Source organism: Phyllostomus hastatus, unplaced genomic scaffold (genome assembly GCF_019186645.2).
Source record: "Phyllostomus hastatus isolate PE091 unplaced genomic scaffold, TTU_PhHast_1.1 phas_scaffold_78, whole genome shotgun sequence".
NCBI classification, from domain to species: Eukaryota; Metazoa; Chordata; class Mammalia; order Chiroptera; family Phyllostomidae; genus Phyllostomus; species Phyllostomus hastatus.
The window spans coordinates 88623181-88647347 of NW_025334041.1; the positions used below are offsets into that span (position 1 = coordinate 88623181).

The 24167-nt window shown below is 34.5% G+C and overlaps 1 protein-coding gene across 2 annotated transcripts; it reads right to left on the minus strand.

The window, feature by feature from the left end:
* Nucleotides 1-2399: 2399 nt before the first annotated feature.
* On the minus strand, nucleotides 2400-14868 carry ETAA1 (ETAA1 activator of ATR kinase). 2 transcript variants are annotated; one of them, XR_006784484.1, is made up of 7 exons: nucleotides 14538-14868; nucleotides 13227-13355; nucleotides 12884-12960; nucleotides 9880-9992; nucleotides 7636-9653; nucleotides 4499-4554; nucleotides 2884-3009 (listed from the first exon to the last, which is right to left on the minus strand). XR_006784484.1 is itself a non-coding variant. In XM_045828829.1 (6 exons), the coding sequence occupies exons 1-6, from the start codon at nucleotides 14761-14763 to the stop codon at nucleotides 2891-2893; spliced, it is 2682 nt and encodes an 893-aa protein (XP_045684785.1). In that variant the 5' UTR covers nucleotides 14764-14868; the 3' UTR covers nucleotides 2400-2890. The 2 variants fall into 2 exon arrangements, 1 of the variants encoding a protein (XP_045684785.1); XM_045828829.1 differs by lacking the exon at nucleotides 4499-4554 and having other exon boundaries at nucleotides 2400-3009.
* Between the last annotated feature and the right edge of the window lie 9299 nt (nucleotides 14869-24167).

The following is a 24167-nucleotide window of genomic DNA, read 5'->3' on the forward strand; positions in this document are numbered from 1 at the left end:
GAAAGTGCCATTGGGTCATGATGCACATTCTTTTTACATAATGTTGGACTTGCTTTGCAAAAATTTTGTTTAGAAGTTTTGTACCTATGCTCAGTTCTTCATTTCTCACACAGAAAACTTACCTAAGAGCCATGTGCCACATAACAATATTTCAGGCAACAATGGACCACATATCTGATAATGGTCCCATATGATTTTAATGGAGCTGAAAAATTCCTATTGCCTAATGTTCTCATAACTATCTCTATGTGGTAGCACATTTTATACAAATACCTAGCATTGTGTTAGTTGTCTACACTATCCAGCACAGTATCATACTATACAGGTTTTATGCCTAGGAACTGTAGAGATACAGAATTTTTATCCCAAAATGTCTCTTTGGCACAAGGATTATTTTAGGCTGGATAATTTTAAGAGACAGCGGACACGGGAGAAGTGCTGAAAACCAAGTAAAAGTTTCCCTTGTGAAAGTCACATTTGTAAAGGAAATCTCCAATCATAAGGGCATCTCCCTCCCTGACCCAAGAAGAGGAGGATAACCTGATCTCTAGAAACTCTTACCAATGCAGAAGGCAACCCTTCAAATCCACAAAACCACCTCATCCCTTGTTTGCAGTGCTTTTCCTGATAACCTCCCGTAACTTACTCTCCCACCCCCAACATCTTCTGTCCTCAGCTGAAGGTGGTGGTTTCAGTCATTTTGGCAAGTTACTCAATTTTCCTAGGTCTCTCACAGGTACACAGAGGAGATACACATGCTATTCAACTTTTGCTTTTTTCCTGTTAATCTGAATTTATTTACAGGGATGTCTCAGCCAAGGACCCAGAAAGGAAGAAGGTAAATTATTTTTCCTCCATATACAGCAAGTCTATATATCACACAGCCCAGGTACAGGCTATACCACCTATGTTTAAAGTTGCATTCTATGATGTTCAGACAATGACAAAATCACTTAATGATGCCTTTCTCTGAATGTATCACAATCAAGTGGTGCATGACTGTATTTATTTAGGTTATAATATTTTCTTAAACAAATAATAAAGTTTACCTAGAATGCATTTTCTCTACTGTACAAGGATGAACAAAAGTAGGTTTACAGTTGTGAGAAGCATGTTAAGAAACTGGTAATAAGGAACTCTGTGCCAAAGTGTGCGTGAGCATAGACTGTAAGCATGTGAATAATGAAGGCCAGCAATTTGAGCACTTATGACATCCTACCTAAGTGAACTGGGCCATGTGACATTCTTTTGAGTTAACAAAGCTATTGCAATAATCATAACCTGCATGTCTTTTTCCATGTGGAGAACTGTAAACCTCCTTTTGCCTGTCCATGTATATGAGTACATGAAAATACAATTTTCAAAATGATTTTTCTATATAGAAATAACTTAAAATGCATTGAATTATTTCAATATTATCATAGTTAAAAGACACCTAATTAGTGGTGAAGGACCTAATAGATATTTCACATCTATAACTTTCCTCAGGTCTCCTAAAGCTATTTGGGATGAATGCAGCATCCTTATTGTCCTTATGCCCTCTGCTTAGATTTTACTTCTGGCTGAGCAAATTCCAAACAGGTTAAAAAAAAAAAGAGTAATAGAGAAAAACGAATGAATAATATCAGTAAATTAACCCAGGGAAAATTAAAGCTATAGAAAAACAAAAGATATTCTTGTTTTTATACCCTAGAATGATTCATTCTTTTTCATTTTTAATCCTCACTCAAGGATATGCTTCCACTGACTTTCAGAGAGAAAAAGTGAGAGAAACATCAATTGGTTGCCTCCCGTAAGCACCCCAACGGGGGATTGAATCTGTAACTAAGGCAGGTGCTCTGACTGGGGATCAAACCGGCAACCCTTGCTGTACAGAACGATGTTCCAGCCAACCAAGGTAGGCGACTAGGGCTGATTCGTTAACACAAGAAACAATGAGCATCATATTTAAACAGTCCTTAATGTAGTTACCTTTTTAAGTTTTATACCATAAAATAATTAATACCGAAATAAACAAGTTATTTTGTGTGCTAATTAAAACTCAGAAGCAAACGGTGTAATTGTCTAGGTATTCATTTGAAAGAAGTCATTCTAATCCCAGTACAGCTTGAACTTACCCTGTGACTTTCAGACTATCAGGACTCATTTCTTACCTATATAATAAAGAAGCTGGATCAAATGATATCTAAAGCTTCTGACAGTTCTAAATGTTAACGATGCTATATTACTTAATATATATATATATATATATAGCCAATCCACTTTTTTTCTAAATGAAACTTCTTAAATCAGCATTTTCTCAAAAAACAGTGGAAAGTTTCCAAAATACATCATATTTTAGAAAATTCAAATTCAAACCTATTTCAGACTAGGAATTGAACACAGTAATGTCCTCACAAATAAATTGAGTCCTTTATTTCCTACCAATTATGTTCCTAAGAATATGAAAGAATTAAACTTCAGAAACAGTTTAAGAAACAGTTACTGAAAGTAAAAACTATTTAAAAAAGTAGTCTTCCTTAACTTAGTAAGTTGAGCTTTGTATTAGGAAAAGACTTATTACAATAAAAAATTAAATAGATAACCTGTTTTTTTGAAGATACTTTGCAATCACCATATTTAAAAAATATAACTACTTTCCTCTGAATAATTCACTAGATAATTGTTAACTTTCCTGGATTTTCAAAACTTATATGCAATTACTTTCACATACATCTCCAAGAAAAGGTTTCACTGACCAATGCAAACAGTAATTTATTAAATAAAGTAGAAGTCCATGCTTTATAACTCAGCATTAAATTTCTCACAGAGAAATAAAGAAACAATATTTCCTATCATTGATAGTTATCAATTTAAGTCTTTCAACCAGTATTTCACGGAAGAAATCAGGCTAAGTGGGAACTGCCTTCACAGTTGATGCCTGTGCTTTGGCCATTCTTCGAACCAGAGCTTCTTGCCTTTTTTTCTGAATTTCTTCGGGAGAATACTTTCTATTTTTCTCTTCTTCCTCTAAAAATTAAATGAGATACAGATACTGGTTTTATCAACTATAAAGTCATTTTCAATATGCTTTAATTTTTACTTTTTTTATTACCCAGGTGTGTCATACTGGTTTAGCTATTAAGTCACACTAAACTACTAGATATAAGATTCCAAGGAGAGATCTAATGTTCCAGGCCAACAGAAAACAATCATTGATCGATCTGTCCCTCCGGATGCAGTAAAATTTCACAGTGCGATAAAATTCATCTGATCAAAAATGATACATTTTGATATCCAGCAAATAATTCTTGTGAATAATGGCATCTTAATTTACATAACTTACAAACAAATACATTCTAAAAACAAACTGGGATTTTAAATGTAAACTAGTTAAAATATAATAAATTAAAAAAGATACCAATACCTCAAATAGTGTATTTATAAGATAAGCTATACTCATATTCACCTCTATAGAACTGCAAGATAATCATTTCAGCCATTCAGGAAAAACATTTTATCATCATAGAGTGAAATCCAGCATGTCAGTAAACATGTAACTCCCTATTAGATATCTCAAACATTAGAAAATTGTTTTAAAAAGCAGAGTATCTGAATAAAATCTTCAATTTGAGTATCTTTTTAATATATAAAAATGTGAAGCATTCTGATATATTCTTATGTATACTTTAAATAAACATACTATAAACAAGGTTTTAAATTAAGTAATAAAAATAAGTTTTTTTAATAAAACCTCCAGTTCTACCTCTGCCAAAATACTGAGTTCTATTATAATAAATTTAATTCAACAGTCATCACTTTGAGCTAATAGTATATTAACAAGAATCAAACTTTAAATAGCAAACCTATTACTTCATTTAAATGTTTTAAAATTAAGGTCATCACCTTAATATGTATGTAAATGACCTCGTATTGTATTCATAAAACTGTTTATATTGTAAAATTTGCCTTTCAGAGAAGTAAATAAGAATTTGTAATACTGTCAGCAATATTTCTCATATTATTTATACTGACACTGAAACAAAGGTTCAGAATTTGTTACAAGACATTTCTCTTGTTAACTAAGGGAAATATGTGTCTAAAGTATATCACCTGTCTTCCCTTTCTTTCTTGGTATAATGTGAATGGGAGCAGACATTCAGGGTTAAGAGAGATATATTTTATGTATACTCCCTAGTGATTCTCGGGCCATTTATTTCCTAAACTAATTATCATATAGAGTGTAGCTTTTTTTCCTTACAGAAAGATACTACAAGATACTTTAAAATTAGCTAGACCAATTATCTAATATTTTAGTCTCACAGCTGAGAAACACAAGAAACTCACAATATATATACGCACAGTTTACATTCAATCGACTGTAAGTTTGGAAAGAACACAGGTTAATAATCCATGACAACAGAAAAGAACACAGTTCCCTAAAATTGGCCTTGCAGTTGGCTTGGTGATATTCTGGGAAATAATGTCAAATGATATAATAAAGTCACAACATGAAAACCTGAATTAAAGAGAGTCATCCATTTCTCCCACCAGCCCTTCTTCCTTGAACTCAATCTGCAATAAAAGTACATAGCAAAGTCTCAAACTATAGCAAGGTACAAAGCAACCGTGGGTCTTAATCTTTAACTTAAAGCAAGGGTCAGCAATTTTTTTGTGTAAAGTGCCAGAAAGTAATTATGTTAACCTTTGAGGGTCATCTGGTCTCTTATCCTAACTGCTCAGCTGTCACTGGAGCATAAACACAGCCAGGACAATATATAAACAAATGACATGGTTCTGTTCAAATACAAATTTCTGCAGGGACAATAAAATTGGAATTGATTATAATTTTCAAAAGTCATGAAATATTGTTCTTTTGATTTATAATGTGAAAACCACTTCAGAACGCTGGCTGTATAAAAACAGGCCACACAGGCTGGATGGATCTGGACAGGCCATGGTTTGCCAAACCCTACCTTCAAGGAATGAGGCCCTTAAATGGGTTTTGTTTCAAAGACATTCTGCAGGAGAGCAGTTTGCTACATAACAGAGAAAAAGAAAGTGGAACCAGTAGACAATATTATTAACAAGGTTAATATTCATTAGAATATTATATGCAAAAAATCAACCAAAAGGAAAATTGGTAAAGTAAACTGAAAGGTAGATTATTATTCATTCATATAAATGCAGACAGGTGAGTGGATATATGTTTTGGGAAAAATCAAATGTTCTAGAGAGATTTAGTCTTTAATGAAATTATAACTATATGTAAACTATTCATTTTGGAAGTATGGGTCAATTAATTATACTTATTTGAATATAAACATTTAAAATGATTATAGATCGAAAATTCTTAAAGTTTCAAAATACCTAGTTTGGGCCATAATGTAGAGATATATTCATTGTCAGTATTGATAAGAACATAAATTGATGTTAACTTTTTTGGAAGATTTGGTAATAACCATCAAAATTCAAACCATTCTCCATCAATTTTTCAGTAATTAACAGATATAATCACAAGAGTATGTAGAAATTTATTTAGAAGGATATTTACTGGAGGACTGTTTTTAATACAAAAAACTGCAACCAAACTAAACTTCCATCAATAGAGTTAAATAAGTTGTTATATCCATATAATGCCACACTATGTAGTTATTACAAAGACTGAAGCAAATCTATATGTACAAGTAGGAAAAGACAGTTTCAATATATGAAGTGAAGGTAGAACTGAATTGTCAAATAGAGGGTATACAGTATGCAATTCTATCTATTTAAATAAATCTATAGGTACAAACACACACATGCACAAAAAATGTGACATGATGTATTCCAAACTGTCAGTAGTGCTTCTCTTGAGAAATGCTTGTGGAAGAGCAGAAATAAAGGACTTTTATATATATATATATATATTTTTTTTTTTTAAGGGGAAAGATCACATAAATAGGAAAGTTTTAACAGTAATACCAACAAAAGCATTATCTAGAATCTGAACAATAATTTAATGTTAAAGGAAACAAAAAACTTTCTTATGTTAGCACTGATCTACATAATAGATAAGAAAGCCAAGGTGAGCTCCAAGTGAGGGAGACTAATTAAGAAAATCTGTAATTACGAATTAGTACAGTGCATGCTGTAACAGAAGTTAGCACTGGGGATTGGAGTAAGCCAGAGAAAGTGAACGTAAATCATTCTGGAGGTGCTTACAGACACAGTATTTCAAAGGACAAGTGACAAATGGCCTGGCAGGTTGGGTGTGTGAATGTGGGGGCACTGTTCCTGGTGAAGGAAACAGCACCTGCAGACACAAGGCTATGAGAAAGCACGGGGTATTAAGAAGCACTAGTAGCTACACCAGACATATTCCCATTTAAAAAATACTGTGATATCAGTGAATAACAGGCCTTTCACATTATATTGCATGATATTCATTCAAATACTTATTAAACATCTGAGTGGAAAATATTGTGGTAGGAGTAGGTATTCATTGATAAGACAGTAATCAATATTTAATTATGATTTTAAAAGGTGAAGGAAACAAGAGAGAAGGAAATAAGAGAGTCTTGGAAAATAACAAGACTTACTTATAGATTATTCGAGGAAGGCCTCCATGAAAGGGTAGGTAATACTTAAACTGAGACCTAAGGATAAAAAGGCACCAACCAAAGAGTGGGATTGGGAGGGAGCAGACCAAAGTCAAGAAGTAGTTTTAGTTGAGAATAGCACAGCCAAAGGTCCAGAACTAGGGAAGAAACTATTTCTTTTGAGGAACTGAAAGACAAGATGGTATAGATGAAGCTTAGTACTTAAGGGGGAAAAAGAGGGCAGACAGGTGATGAAAGATAATCCCAGGCCTTGTTGATATCAGTGTAAACTTCAACTTTATTGGAAATAAAATGGTCAGCCACTGAAGGCTGTGGTTAAGGAGAGGAATACATGTTTACCCATTTGTGAAAGATTATTCTGCTCTTTGGCGATTGGAATCTAAATGGAACAGGTAAAAAAGGGGACTGCAGTAGTCCAGTCAATAACTGCTGCCTTGGACAAAGGTGGAATCGGCAGAAAGTAAAATGGACAATTTTGAGATAATTTTGTGGTAAAAACAACAGAACTGGTTGATGGAAAGAATAATTTGAGAAAAGAGGAACTGCAAGAATGAAAGAAGACAGGTTGTACTGAGTAAGTAAATTAGAATTCTTATAAAAACTAAAAGAGTTTTATATCAGCTATTACACTGGAAGAAGTGTTTAATTAGAATGCCCTAAATTTTCAAATATTATTTGCCTAGATGTTCTGCTAAACACAGAAGACTACTCAAGTTCTAAAACAATGAGATATTTTGTAAATAGTTTCACACAGTATATATCCTAACATACAATTTTCCAGAATATAATTCAGAAAACATTCAACAAATATTTACTGATTGCCTACTACATGCTAGTCACTGTATTAAATGTTGGTAAATAACTTGAAGCAGTCTTTTGAAAACAAATACCCACTCTGCTTATTACAACACAATTATTCACAAGAATCACTTTATGACTTCTATGTAATCATAGTTTTTACCTTATATGTTATGCAGATTTAATACAACAAAAAAACTAGTTTGGCTACTTTCCAAGATGATCTACCTTTCAAAGAAAATGATTTCATACATACCTTTAGAAGGTTGTTTCAAAGATTCAGGTTTCACCAAGGATTGCTGTTGAACAGCCTTCCCACATAATGAGTTGACAGTTCTGTTTCTCTCCAAACTCTGTGTGATTTTGGTATCACAGATACTTCTTGTTACACAATTTTGATTAATATGGGAAAGAACTGCAGAATTTTTGATCTTTGTAAACGTATACTTAGAAAATCTAACTGTACTGTTAAGGTCACTCTGAGCTTCTTCTGTTATAGTCCTATCTGACAGAGGCCTAGTAATCAACTTCTTCTTGTAACTAGCTATTTGTGTCCTCATTTGATCTGAATTCACATTCACACTTGAACTTCTTGTAAGAACTGATGTGGAACTACTCACTTGTACTGGAACATCAGTATTATTCCAAGATACAGGCAGATTATTGATTAGACAATTTGAGTTCTTAGAGTATAGAGTAACATTTGTTGTAGTACCTGAAACATCTGGAGAATTTCCACAAATTTCCCCTTTTTGCATGTTCACTGATTTATTTTTTTGTGAACTCTCTGTCAATGAAGATGACTGTGCTGAAACACTGCTCAAATGCGTTGATTGCACCAACTGACTTTCTTGTTTTGATGTAGTAAACATGGTTTTGGCTCCCTGTTTGGAACTATCATTAATCTCAAGTATACTTTCTAATGTCTTGCTGTCCTTTCTCATGTTGTGCTGCTGAGTTAGTCTTTCAATATCATCACATGCTTGGTATAATAAGTCATCCTCTACATCATCAGCTTCCCAGGTATTCTCTAATTGATGACATGCTTTATCAATTTCATTGGCAAGTGATGGGTCATTCCAATCATCAGAGAGAGAATGGAAGTTGGATGCATTTGTCTGATTTGCATTGTTCAAAGCAGCAGAGTCAAACGGAACTATATTAGAATGTGTCTTAAAAGACTGAAAAATGGACTTATTTTTTTGTTCCTCAGAATATCCTGTGTTCAAAGTAGACTTTTTTTGTGACACATTTACATTAGAAATACATTTAGTATGAATATCTTTCTTTACTTTTGTTGGATCAGGTGCAACTGAACAATCTTGAGTTTTGTCTTGAAAGGTTTTATTGAAAGATTTATCAAATTTCACTTTATTTCCAATGGATAGTAATTTGTCTGGTTTATCATTTGAATCTGGTGAAAATCTGTATTTTCCAGTGTCTATTAATTCACTGGTACGTGTCTTTGAAGAAACATCTAGTAAAATTTTTGAATCTCTAAACCCAGGATCTAGACTTACATTCATTCTTGAGTTACTTCTATCATTTTCACTGTTAATGGTACACATTTCCTTTTGACCAACAATCTGGGCTATTTCAGGGACAAGAAAGGGTTCAGACATTTTTATATTTTGTGTAACAAAAGGTTCATTACTTAGTAAGTTTTCCCAATCTTCCTCAAAATCACCAGTAGTAAATGCATCCATGCGCTTATTAAAAGTTTTTGGTTCCTTAGTATTGGAAGTTACATAAGATTTTGTCCTTTCAGTAGTATCTGCTTGATGGGAAAGTGAAGTTGTGGGTTTATTTGGCAGTTTTTCAGTGACCTGAGTTTTGTTAGTAATGATTTTCTCCTCTTTCAAAGCACTTTTCTTTTCAAAGGTAGTAATGGTATTCCAAAAATCACCTGACCAATCCTGGCTTAACTGTCCACTACATTTCTGAGTAGAACCATCAAAAATGGCATTAAAGGCTGCTTCAGCATTTTGGTCAAATGGCATCTGGCTGCTATATTGATCACTTCCCACAGATACTTTGGTGTTTCCTTTCATCAGCTTCTTTATTACAGTATTATCTATTTCGGGGACAATATCATGTAATAACTGCATTTGTACATTATCTTTATAATTATTTAAAGTCTCTGCTTCTGAAATCATCTGGGTAAAATCATGATTCTGCTTGTTTTGCTCTTGAATCACATCAAGCTCTTCCATATTTTTATCAAATTGCTTAGCTAATTTCATAAGCTCTTCTTCTTGATTTTGTGTTTTTAACCTATATTAAAAAATTATAAAAGTTATGAGTTATTACAAATATTCAATTGTTATTTAAAATATTATAATATGTTAAAACTTGAAACTTTTAATATATAATTATTTTACGACCAAAATTTTACATATCAAAACTAAGGAAAAGTTTTTTATACATTCATAAAACCAAAACAGAATATTGAAATATTTACTTCACTGAATGTCAGAGAAACTAAAAAGTCTGAACTTACTTTGTGCAGCTGACTTTTGCTCTTGATTTTCCTTTTGCAACATTAGGAGTACAAGGAATAGCAGCTTCCCCAATCCACACACCCAGCATGGAGTCTGTTGTTGGTTTTTCATCCTTTGGCAGAAAGGGTGGAAAAAGGTAGGAGGGAAAAAAAGGCTATATATTACAGAAAAAAATTTTTCCTCAAGTAGTAAATTCTGTCTGATAATCAGGTGATAATTACTAAACAATCTCCAAAACAATAGCTGGAGGATGGTAATAACAAGTTGCAAGAAATGATACATTTATGTTTTGGGGAATAAAAACATTCAGAATTTTGAATTTCTTATTTTCAAAAGATGTTTGGGTCTAGTAATTTGATTATTTAACAAATATGTATTTAATAATAAAAGCACATTTTTATCAAAAGAAAGATGATCAACTTATAAGAGAGTCATAAAAATAAGCATTAGTGTCAGAAATAAACTGTTAGTAGAAATCATGAGTTAAAAATGAAGACACATGTGAATTCTTTCTGTGTGACCTGATTCTCCAAATTTTCCCTATCCCCATTATAATCTTTGTCTAGAGTTGGACAGTCTATGTTAACCTGAATTAAGAACAGTTAGATAGAATTAATGTCAGGACTGAGTCAGAGATGAGTACAAGGTTAGAACTAATGCAAAAAGTAAAGTAGGGGAAAAGTTACTTAAGTCCTGTATATTTTTGCTATGCCTTTCAGTTACTTGATCATGTACAATATTGGAGAATGAGTTTATGCCTTGGTTACAAACCAAACCAGCAAATCAAATAGGTTAATATTTTCTACTCCATTTTTATAGCACCTAGAATGAACATAAATATCACACAAGGTAAAAATAATCATATCACTAGATTATAGGTTACTTATAAGAATTATGACAGTTCATCTCGCAAAATGCTGGATGTAAAGATGTCAGTGCATGTTTATTTACTAGAATCCTTAATTGATCAACAGGCTGTTTTCTTAAATGTTCAGTTGATTCTATAGATTTTAGCTTGGCAAAATATTAAAAAAAAGCAATACTTTCACTTTCAATACATTTTTTCCCTTTTGTTTTCATAACAACCTTGATTTAGGAAAAATATTCTTAATAATTTAATTATGGATTTTTTCATCCTTTTTCCAAGTAATTTTATATTCATTCAATTTTTAGAGAATAAGAGCATTATAATTTGACATATCCAATTGTATACAGATATTGGTCCTTTGTTTATTTTTATATTATTTGTGTTACATTTGAAAAATGTCTTCATTAAAAATTACACAATACAATCCAGGCATTGTAATAAGATATCTAAACACATTACTTTATTTACTCCTAAAGAATACAGGCTGTGTAGTTATAAAAATGATGGGGAAATATACCCACATCTTCAAACAAACAACATTGCATAAAAGTATCCTTGAAAAAAGTATAATGAATGTCCAATTAAAATGGAAGTGCATATTTCTTTAAAAAAAGCCATTTCTAAAAATATTAAGATGACAAGTAATTATTTGAAGACAACTCACTTAAAAATAAACATGTCATTTTTTTAAAAAGACCTTGATACTACCAAAGATTTTTGTTTTAAAAGTGCTCAACTGAAAAGGGTAACATTTAAAAGCAACTAATTTCACTGTATTTTTTTCTTATGCACAAGTTACCACTTGCATACTGTTGCCATTTCTTTCTGTGAGCTATTTTTTTCCAGCCTACTTAAGTAAAGAGTCCAATAATTTACTCAACTATCTTTTTATCACTATTTAGGCTGGCCAGCCTAAACACATTTTATTATGCTTCTTTCATGGGAAACCCACAATTAATGAAGATCTATTGTTAACTCATGAAGTAAGTGGTATTATGGCATAAATGCTATTTAACTAATGAACCAAATGGAAAATGAATTTCTATGACATGCCAAACATGGAATGTGGAGAGCTAGTAGCAACAGAGTTGTTTTGACTATCACACTTGTAATTTCGGATATTTTATAGCCATTAAGAAAAACTTTATTTCCTGCCTCCTCCACCTGGATTATGGTGATTCTGTGTAACCACAGTTTGGGTCAGAGCCATCTATTGTTTTTGATCAAGATAGTCACTATCCATGGGTGTGTAAAGGAAAAATACCGTACTTCCTTCAGAGAAGACACTAAGCAAAAATTGGATGTTTTCTGGATTTAAATTTAAATAAGGAGAAAAAAAGGAGAGTAAATAGGTTGAGAACGGACTTAATATTTCTATTTTACTCAAGCAGTACAACAAATAAAGAAAAAGAAACTTTTGCAGATGGTTCTATGACAGCAAATAATTTTAACTATCATAATTCACTTTAACAAAACCTTATATTTATAGTGTTCTATCGTTTACAAAGACTTGTTATCTAATATAATTATCATAATCATTTGATAAAGAAAGCAAGACAAGTAATTTTAATTTATGGCTGAATGAACTGAAGTTCTAAGAGCTTAAGTGACTTGCTGAGAGTGACCCAGTGTAGGAGGTGGTCAGGGAACCAACTCGGAATACACTGTTTTTCCACTTTTACAATGATTCTTGATGATCTTGTAATTCAGCAGTATTAAGAGCAGTTTCAATGGAGAAAAGTTGCCCTATACAGTCAACAATTACCAATCACAAACAACTTAAAAGTTTAAATTTTTATTGTCTGATTTTATTACTTTAGTAACTTGAAAATGATGCCATATATTGTGAAACAGTATTAAAAACAAAATAAATACAAAGCTCTAATCAAAATCATCACTGTAAAAAACTGAATTAAGATAATGATGTTTAGGAAAATACATATTACTGATTTTACATTATGTAAAAATATGTAATCTTTTTTTAAAAATATGAATTTCAGTAGTAGAAAAGGTAGAAGTAATACCTGCTGCTCTTTTCAGAAAAAAGAATTGTAAAAGATGAAATATTTTTCATATAAATGAACTGTACAAGGACTTAGTGGCATAAAACGAATTATAAAACTAGTGATATTTACCTGAGGAGCAATACGATTAACAATATGTGAGATCTCATCACTATCTGTGGTGTAAATCTTTGTTTTTCTTCCTTTACCTAAAGAAACAAACATATTTCTATAAATGTAAATTAAAAAAAACTATTTTAAAAAATACGGTCACTTCTTAGAAAACAATTTCAATTAGCACAGCTTAGGTCACTATGCACGGTGATTTCACACGTGCATCACAGCAACACAATCAGATAAGATTCTCAAACAACTATTGTAAAGAGTTCCTGATGTTCTCTCACTGATATTCAATAGTTAAATCTTAATCACTTCTCAAATAGTCACCCAGATAAAAATATTAATAACAAATTACCTAACTGTTTGGTCATTGGAGAATTTTGATCCCAAAAGATATCATTTTGTCCATCTGGATCGTTAGGAGAACTGAAGGTAGATGACAATAAATCCATTTTCAGCACTCTCTTTGGTGTTTCAAACTTTTCTACATAAAATAAGAGTAAAATAGCAATTGTTGCATTTTAAAGCACTGCTTTATAATACCCCAGTGTCAAATAATAGCTCTTAACAAGATTACTTTTTACAGTACAATTATATAGTTTTCTCCCAGGTAGGAATTAATGTAAATTTTCACCACTTAAGTGTTTCACATAAAAAAATCCTTCTACTACTTCCCATATTTAATATTGTAAATAGAAAGTATTTTAAGATAATCTAGTAGGTCTGTGAACGTATAATACTGTATCCCCGCGGTATACTCTAGTCACTCCATTCTTCACCACTGGAACTTGGAGGCTTTGGGAACCACGTGTAACTTATAGACATATTTCAACAACCTAAAACACCCCAGCAGAAGCCTCAGTAAGTCTATTTAGCCGGTTTCACCAACTCTAACTAACTTACACCAATTACTAAAAAGTTTTAGCGATCCACTTCTTGGAAAGTTTTGTCTAGTATTACTTTTACAATTTCAAAAACAAGATTTGTTTTTGTTCATTCTGGTGTTGCTTTATGGGAATACAGCAAAGACAAGTACGGTAACAAAAGCCATGTTTTAAGAACATGCTCTAGGAAACAGCTTTAGCGTGAGTTTCAGTTCCTACTAGGATTTACTGGAAGATTTTAAAAAATGTAACACTAAACATTGATCAGAATTAATTACTCGGAGGCCCTACTTTGAGAGGCGTTATACACAGGAACTTCCGGTTTATTCAGCAAGAGATGAGACTTCACCAAGGCTTTGAGAACAGATACCTACAGCTTTCCATTTGGTTCCTTCTCTGAAGTAAGTCGGGGCAAAAGGTTAAGCGGAAATAATTCCGCTAGAAATAAACTGAAGGCAGCAGGTCGATCAGGTATTTCTTTTTGCTCCGCCGCTGCTGAGTACTTGGAGGAAACGCCTAGAAATCAGCCGCCCGCCCTCCATCAAACGGGTAAACCCCACACGACCTATTTCTGTGGCAGGGTCAAGCGGGTGATCATATCTAACGGGACAGTGCTCAAAATCGGGACCGTGGGGAAGTGTGTCGCGTTAGTTTTGGACTCACGAGGGGAGAAGCCCAGAGAAATACACCAGCCCCACTCCCATCCCAGGTTTCCCAGTTGCAAGCTGGGCTGTGGAGCTGCAGTGCGGATGCCCAGAGTGGCCGCGCTGCCCACGTCTCACCCTCGGGGTTACTTTTACTGCACGAAGCGGCTACTGGAAGCTGCTCTTGACGCGGCAAGGGCTGGGGAGGCCCATCTCTGGCCCTGCTGAACCCCGATCTGCGGGCCGACCTCAGCCGCCTCTTCCCTGACTCGACCACCGAGCTGCATTCCTCTGCCGCCGCCACCATTTTCCGCGGCGTATTCTTCAGGCCAGGGTTGTCACCAAGTTTTCTTCTCCGATTCATTGCCTAGGACCCCCCTCCACCAGCCGTTTCTCCTTTCACATTTTGTACAAGTACAGTAAGGCAGCGGAATTACAAAACGGGCCAGCGCTAGTCAGGCCGCCGCCATTTTTGCCGGTGGCGCGCGAGTTAGAGACGGACGCTGATTGGCTGCGTCTGGCGAGGGGCGGTGCTGTTCGCGTCCGGAGGGCGACGCAGGGCAGCCCGCCTCCGAACTTGGGGGGCTCCGGCCAGAGTCCTCCCTATTGGGAAGGAGTGCAAGGGTTAGAGGTGTGTGCAGCAGTAACTGAGAGAAAGAATGTACGAGATGAGAGAAAGATTTAATCCACTGACAAGTTTTTATTCAATTTTCAACTAGATTTACACATAACTAATTCAGATTATTGTGGGATTTAGTATTTTCAAAAATAAAAGGTATAGATTAGACAGGAAGCATAAAGTTTTCTTAGATGGTACCTGCACTGAAATATCCAAAAAAAAGTAGGAAAAATTACTAAATTCACAGATTAACAAAGTGGCTGATACAAAGTCAGTATTCAAAGATCTACTGTGTTTCAATAGATTAGTAACAAACATTGACATTTTGAAGAAATACAATTTATTTTAGCATACAAGATACCAAATATCTAGAAGTAAATTTAACCAAAGATTGCAACACTCCTACAGACAAAAAATAAAATACGTTTGAAAGGAACTGAACAGCTAAATAAAAGGATTAATATATGTTGATAAGTTGCAAGACTCTGTATTGTTACAATGTCAGTTCTCAGATTGATCTATGGGTTCAATGCAAATCCATTAAAAATTGCAGTAGGATTGTGTATATGTGTAATATAAGTTTATTTTAAAATGTGTATGGAACTGCAAAGGGCTAAAAATGTCTAAGAAACTCTTGAAGAATGATGAAGTTGGATATCTACCAAGCATCAAAATTTATAAAGTTATGGTAATTAAGACAGTGTAACAACAGTGAAAGGATAGACAAACAGGTGAAAAAAACAGACTAGAAAGCATGGAAATGGACATAAATGGACACTTGATTTAATATCAATTTGATATGCACATGGGAAAAGAAACTTAAACCTCTACCTCAAACCATATCCCCAAATCAAGTGCCAATTGATTGTATACTTAATCAGAAAATATAAAATAATGAACATTCTGGAGTTGATATAAATTGTCTTTGTGACAGAATGAATTTTAAATTGAACCAAAAAAGGTCACCAACTATAAAAATATAATTGTAAATTTGACAACAATAAATTGATAACTTGAGATCTGATGCCTACCCAAAGACAACATTAAGGAGAATGAAAACCAAAGTGCAGACTGGGAGAAGATATTTACAAGAGATAAATTAAGGGCCCATATGTAAAACATGAAGAACTGATATGAATCATTAAGAAAATGACCACCAATAAGAAGAATGGGTCAGATACTTTAGTAATCTCTCTTAATAAAAAATTCAAATAATCAACAAACTTGTAGGAAGATGATGCTCAACTTGATGGGCAATGAAGAAAAGAAAATTAAACCACAATGTGATATTCCTCTACACCCATCAAAATGGCTAAAATTAACAAGAATGAAAATGGGGGTATGAAGTAACTAAATCTGACATGAGACCACAGCCCTGACCTTGAGTGCAGCCTGTGAGAGACCCAGATCTAGAGGACCCAATCCATGGGAACTGTCGCTGCTATTGTGAGTGTAATTTGGTATAACCACTTTGGAAACAGTTGGATTTAGTAATCCCACTCCTAAGAATATGACCAATGGAAATGCATGGACTTGTGCATTAAGATACATTTTATAAAAATGCATTTAGCAGTAAAATTTGAAATTACCCCAAACTGGAAGCAAACCAAAGGCCCTTCAGCAGTAGATAAGTGTAGTAGATAAGTATATTGAGCTACATTTGCTCAATATAATGCCACATTGGAATGAAAAGGAAAAACTATAGGTCCTTGCAACAATGTGGCAAAATGTCATAAATGTAAAGTTGAGCAAAGGAGACCAGACTCTCACCTCTTCCTTCTTCGAAATACTATAATGCAATGATTTTCAACCCTTTTCATCTCATGGCACACATAAACTAATTACTAAAATTTTGCAGCACAACAAATAATATATTTTTGGCCAACCTCACAAAAAATAGGTATAGTTTTGATTTATTTACACCAGATGGCTATTTTATTTTATTTTTTTAAATCGTAATCTAAAGGAAATGAGGTCAGTGCCCCTGAGTAAATAGTCAGGTATTACATGCTTTAAAAATTCTTGTGGTGCACCCGTGTGCCTCTTGCGGCACATGGGTTGAAAATCACTATTATAATGGTTACCTTGGAGAGGGGAGAAGGGACAGTGATCACAAGGGGGCAGAGAAAGGGGGCATATGTGATATGTTTTGTTCATTGCCTTGTTCTAGTTGTTAATTTTGTGATAATTCATTGAGCAGAACATGTTTTGTGTACTTTTCTATATGTATGTTATATTTATCAATAAAAACATTAAAAAATTTTAATGTAAGGCAAATATCTTTGTTAACATCAAGAGACTGATATGTATTTCTTATTTATAATTTACTCTTTTCATTCTTCACTTTGGCTAGCAGGAATCCTGCAACTGAATTTGAGGTGCAGTTCTAGCAATTAGGCCAACCATTGTGACCAGCTAATCCCATTCTTCTTCCTCAGTCCTTGGCTTGCCACTGTTTCCTTTGCCATGATTTTTTTTTTTTTGATCTACATACTTTTAAGCCAGCATTCAGTTTTACACATGTATAACTGGATGAGACTTCTTGGGAGATTACATCTTTTAAAATTCAAATTAACTACTTAAAGCTGCAGTTTTCTAAATTAGTAGGTGTACTGTTATCTCTCTTGGGGATTTCTCCTACCTCTCAACTGACCAAGATTTCCAAAAGCAGGAAAAAAAAAGTCAAATGTCCATTATAATACTTTATTAAATAGATGGCATCATAGACTTAATTCATCCTGAAGAATACCTGACGCACACTTAGAAAACAGTTGAAGTTTGAAAAATTTTATAATGCCTATAGGAGTAATAAGTGCGTGGTAATCCTTTAGAGCATAGTAATACTGCAAATAAAATAACAGGGAATAATTTCCCATAACTGTCCAAATTCTCTAGTACCCAAGTAACCATTGTAAAAAGGAACAATTTGAGTCCAAAGAACAGTCATGTGTTTTTACCTCAGCACACCCAGGATGGCTATAATTGTAATCATTATGTGGTAGGAAACTGTCATAACTTTTAGCTTGAAAGTCACTTAATTCGCACAATCTGTTACAGTTCTAATGTAGTTCAAATTAAATGTACTTCCTGAACATAATTCCTGAATAAGTACAGTACAATTAACTCCTTGATAAAATGCTCTTACTAAATAAAAGTTGTCTTGTAGAAATTTGAACGTAATATATGATTAAAAATGCCAAAATTTAGCATTTCCAGGCATTTGAGTAATATGTACATATAAGTAAGCCTTAATACAGTGAAAAACATTTTAATAAATCAAAGTTAAACCCTTATTTGTTTACTTGCAGAAATTATTCATAAACTTGACAGCATTTATTAAATAAAACATGGAGACATTGAGAGTCTATTGATAAGGAGCTTTTTTGTGGAGTGATTGCCTTGTCACTTACATTACAATGATACTATCTGCTGGATGGATGGATAATTGTGAGAACTCTTTGCTTCAAGTAAAAAAATAATAAAAATCATAACGTGCTGTTATGTAGCACAGCGTGTGTACAGAGTCCTGCTTCAGCTATAAATCCATCAGAATCCAACTGGCAGGACCTGAACAGGTAACTAAATGAGTCGAGTGTTTTTTTCCAGTCTCGTTATGTTTCTAAAATACACTCTAAAGTGCACCTGGGCCCGTTTTTCCTCAGCCCTGACCTGCAAGCGATTGTAATTAAAATCACCTATCATGCTTATCCATCTTCTGAGGGAACTGCTCCATCGAGTCTCTGCTGCATTTGTGACTTAGATCCCACCAGGTGGCCCCAAGCAGGTAAAACTGAATAGATTAGAGGTGAGCACCTGACTTTGGAAACCAAGCTATAGGCTGGTTTCCCACCCGACTGTCACAAAAGATACATGGAGACAATCATATTTACTCTTAGAGATCTGAAGTAAGAATTTGCTAGAGGGCCTAGTGCAAAACCACGGGGGACCAGAATCTATGAGGAAGCCAACTGAGAGTGGAACTGAAAGAAGCCGCAGTGTTCCACGCACAGAGAATGATTGAAGTGAACATCTACAGACCACATCCGGGAGACTGAACAACACCCATTCGGCTCTACTGTAATCCCTGTCATTTCTTTCCATGAAAACCCTTTACAGGAAATTTTCTTTCCTTTAGCTAATGCCAGTTAGTCTGTATTCCTTATATTCTTTATAAAAACTGAACTAACAAGCAAAATAGAGACAGATTCATAGATAGAGAGCAGGCTGACAGCTCTGAGGACAGGGTCAGGGGGTGGAGCAATCGAGTGAAAAAGGAAAAGGACTCATGGACATGGACAACAGTGTGGTGATTACAGGGGCTGGAAGTGGAAGCTGGTGATTAAGGGGATAAATGGTAATGGAAAAAATACAATAAAAGAAAATTTTTTTGTAAAAGAAAAAAAAAAACCTGAACTAAAACAAAGCTGGGGATCAAGGGTTATAGTCAAATTGTTTCTTAGTTTTTATTGGAAGGCCCCAATTGGGAGCAGAATAATGCCAACTGAAAAAATACTTTTATTTTACATGGTGTTTGCAAAGCACACTGTGAAAGCCATTCTTAAGGATAAGATGACTATTGTAAACTTCGACAAAATCACACTTAGTTACAAATGATTTGAAGAGTTTTTATAAGTTCAAGGAATATTATTTTGAAAAGTTCAAAGTAGAGTATAACACAAGCTCATTTTAAAATAGAGTTGGGAGCTAAGATATTTTAGTGATTCATTTGAAACTTAATTTATGGTGGGTATTGGCTATCATCTGAAATCACCCTTTTCTTTGTTTTTTACATTTCTCATCTCACTATTTTTATAAAGACCTAAAATTTTAGAAAATATGGACTCTGTTTGTTTGCCTTTCCAGCCCAGTTTCCAGAATGACATTTCAACTTTTGGTTTACCACTTTCCACAATTCCCTTACCTTCTCAACCTGCACATAGTTTCCTGCTGGCCTCAAACTTTGCATCAGGCATGCCATTCACCTTCTCAGCTCCTATACCTGAGCTACTGAGTATGTTGGAGAGGTTCCCAGCTGTGCCACCATGAACCAGAGGAGCTCTCAGTGACACATGACAAAGGTCACTTGTCAGCAGACCTCATGCTCCACCCTCTGAAACAGAGATTCCAAATTTCCACCACTTTCTATATGATAATAAATACCATGAGAGCAATGAAGGTTTTAATTATGAAGAATAAGCTTATGCTAAATCTTACATAGAATTTCATAATGGAGTAAACAAGGTCTTCAGTGTTTTGGGAGTCACTGTACAGCACCAACCAAATGTGCTTATTGAAATCATCCCCATGACCAAGATACTTGAACTCAGCCATTGTCCCCCAAAGTGTCTTTGTGCCCCTTTGTATTACTTTTATATGTATTATATAAGTTTATGTCATTTATTCTTGATTAATGATTGTGTTTCGCAATGAGCCCACAAAATTCCTAAAACTTAACAATTGGCTCTTAAGAGTTAGCGTGAGCTGGCTGCAGCACACCGGTGAGTTTCTTACCTCTCATTCTCCTTCCTCCAGTTTAGGTAACTTCAGTTCTGCCCACTACTACTTATTTTACCTATTTTTCAAACTATTCATTAATTTGAAGCCTCTTCATTCGGTGATTGAGCTCAGATTGGAGCTAGAGCATCCGGCACTACATTTTAAAGGCTTGAAAATGAAGCCAGGCTTTAAATGTTAAAGGAAAAGAAAGCCTAGGGCAATTTACTAGGGCTGAGAAATTAGAACGTTGCTGGGAAAGGGAGCTCAGTGGGAGGAAGGGACCCTTTTAAACTGAAAGTCTCTTGGGAGATCAGTCTGTGAATGTTGGTGGGAAGAAGGAAGTAAAGCGGGTTATTCAGTTCTGAAGTGGGCATATTTTTTGCACACCACACTTTCTGCAGGTACCACTTAGCAGTACCACTAATTGAATTCAACCCCACTGATCATTTTAGGTACCAAACCTCATTAGGCCTGTATCTACCCGGAAATAATGACTGTGGGTGTCATAGAGGTAATTTGCAAAGACATTTTTCTTTACTGCATTTTTCTTTAAGTCAAACCTTGGGGAGAAAAATCTGAGCAGCCCCAAAATGTCTTATTCAGGGTTAATAATTTTCCTTTTCCTGGCTGTAATGGAACCTAGTCATTATCTATGTGGTTTTTGTTTTATGAATACTAGGAAGATGGCCTGATTTTAAAGATTGTCTTTGACTCTTCTCCAAGCAGCAGTATTCATATCATTTACTCTGTCACCGCAATTTTAACTTTAAACACTGCTACACTGTACCTGAGACTATTACACATTTTTTTTTATTTTGCAATAAAAATAAAGTCTTAAAATTTTTATGACCATTAATAGTGTTTAGGCTAGCCTAGCCAAATACATGCTGAGGGATGCTTGAATTGTCCTACATACAGACGGCTGTTTTGGTGAGTGGGTCTTCATGCAGAGTACTCTGGTTGGAGCTGAAAAGGGCTTTTGATTGTTTGGGAATGAAATTACAGCATTTAAAACATATTAAAGTTTAAAATAACATTTTAGATCAATTTAAATGTAAAAATATATAGGAAAGAAGTTAGTGTAATTGCAAAATCTTTATTACAAAACTAACTCAGCTCATGTTAATTCAGTTCCTAGCATAAGAAAATTTTCCTTTCAACAGGGCTTTTCACATCTTTCAGACTATTGGCAATGATAGTTGGTGTATTTCACACGAAGGCAAGGAACTCTTTTGGCTTTGGTCTAGTATCAATAATCTGGGAAACAGCGTTAGGGAAAACCAGACTCAGGAGTTGTCATCTCATTGGCAAGATGTGTATGGAAAACACAGGTACCTTTATTCTGCCGAACTGTTTTCCTACACCTTTTGCCATGGCTTCTAAGTGCATCAACAGGCAGCCCCTTTACTACTGTTCACATTTCTGAGCCTTCCCTGTCCTTAAGTCCACACTATTCAAAGTGTACGGTGGAGATGAGCAACCTGGGCATCATCTGGTAGCTTGTTAGAAATACAGAACCTTGAGCCTGTCCCAGACCTGCTGAATCAGAATCGGCATGGTTATGAGTCTCTAGGTCATTCATGACCACAGAGAAGTTCCAGAGGCAATCTCTCCGGGGACATTGGCCCACAAGGATTGGTGCCTCTTTCCTCTGAAGTCTTACCTTCAGTCTGTTCTGTATACTGCAGCACTTGACTACATGACCCTGTGTTTCTCACCAGTTATTGGACACAGGCACATCTCCTTTTCCTGGCGATATTGTGATATCCTGGACCGGGGTTGGCAAAATTCTGTGAAAGGCCACATGATCAGTGTTTTTGGTTTTGGTGCCACATACTGTCTCTGTTCCATATTCTTTTATGATGTTTACTTTTTAAAAATGTAAAACCCATTGTAGCTAGAAAGCTGTCCAAAATTAGACTCCAGGTTACACTTAGTTCATGGGCAGCAGCGTGCCCAGCCCTGCCCTAGGTGGCAGGGCCAGGGGTACACACCAGGTTCTCAGGACAGTGCTGTTAGGGAGGCTTGTAATCCCTGCTTAGCATTCAGTGGTTTCTTAAAGTCATCACCTATTGCCTTCTGCCTTACATTCCAGAACATTCTGAGGTAAGATTTAGGACTAGTTATGAAAAATTATCCTAATATTAATAAAAAAGAAATATTTACACACTTTAGGGAGATACTATTATAAAAATGGAAGATTTCAAATAAGCTCACATATAGTTTTTCTTTTCTTAGGGATGCCAAGAAATAAAAGTTAACCATGAGTCCCCACTTGGCAAAAGTATAATTATAATCCTTAATAGACTATATTTGCAAGGAAATTTGATATTTATTCCAACCCCATATGAGTATATAAATAGCAAAAAGAGTAAAAGTAATATGCCACAGCCATAAGTTTAAATTTTTCATTACAATATCTATTTTGTGACATGACCATAATATTATCCTTTAGTTTCTAATTGCTTGTTAGATCGCAACTAATAATAGCTATCGCTTGGGGTTAAGTTATGTGTCCAACAGGATTAGTTCCTCAATCTCATTAATATTTAGAGAATTAAACAGTGTAACTAGGGAGAAGTGAAAAAATCTTCTAGGAAAAGCAGCAATGTAATACATATCTCACACACACACACACACACACACACACACACACACAAGCATGCTGACCTGTGTTACTGCTCCGGGCAATGTCAGAAGAGAAATGGGTTTTCTGTTTGGACTGGTATTTTGTGGACTTTTTCTAACCCTTATAAGAAAACGAGTAATAAGCTTATTTTAAGACCAGAAAAAAAATATAGTTTTCCTTGTAGGAAAGACCAAACACATTACTGTTATATATCCTGTAGATTGTTTCTTTTGTTGGTATTGAAAGAACTGAACTGTTTGAAGAACTGAATTTAACTAAAGCTACACAGAACATATTTAAAATTGTGAAAACATTTGCTATTAATATGATAAATAATTTTTATTGTCATTGTTCATCTACAGAGAAAGAAATTATGCAATAACCAAGATTTAAAAGTAGATTAATTGTGCCTATATTTTTTCAATTTTAGGTTTTGCTTGATATGTTCACAAGAAGAGGATCTTTAATTTATATAACAGCTAATGTACAAATAATCAATTAAAATATTATTTTTGTTTGGTTTCCACAATCTTTTTTCTGAGTTTCCACTGAAGCTTTTCCAAATTTTATTTTATTTCTCTGTATTTTTTCTTCTATGGGTTATTTTTAATAATCTCAGATCACCATGTACTGGCTTGCGAAGTTCACTGTAAACTGACCGCAGTTGACCTAACCTCCCAGAAACACTAAATAATCTTGATCATTTCAGGGACTGTCCCTTTTTCAGGCATCTGCTAAGTTTCCTGGGAAGAAAGTATGCTTTTCCCATTTGTCCTGGAGAAAGTTGCTCTGAAATGCATCAAGGTCTGTCAGAATTAAGTCTTCATAGGAAATCAGATCTGGGGGAATCATCCATTCATGATGATGATATTTAGGTAGCAGAATTTAGTGAGGTAATTTCAAAGGTCAAAGGTCATAGCTTCATGTTCTAGTTATTGGAATTGGTGTTTTCCCCCTTTACACATGCACATGAGTGTGTAGGTCTCCTGGAGATGTGGTTGTACAAACTTGATCTGACAAGGTG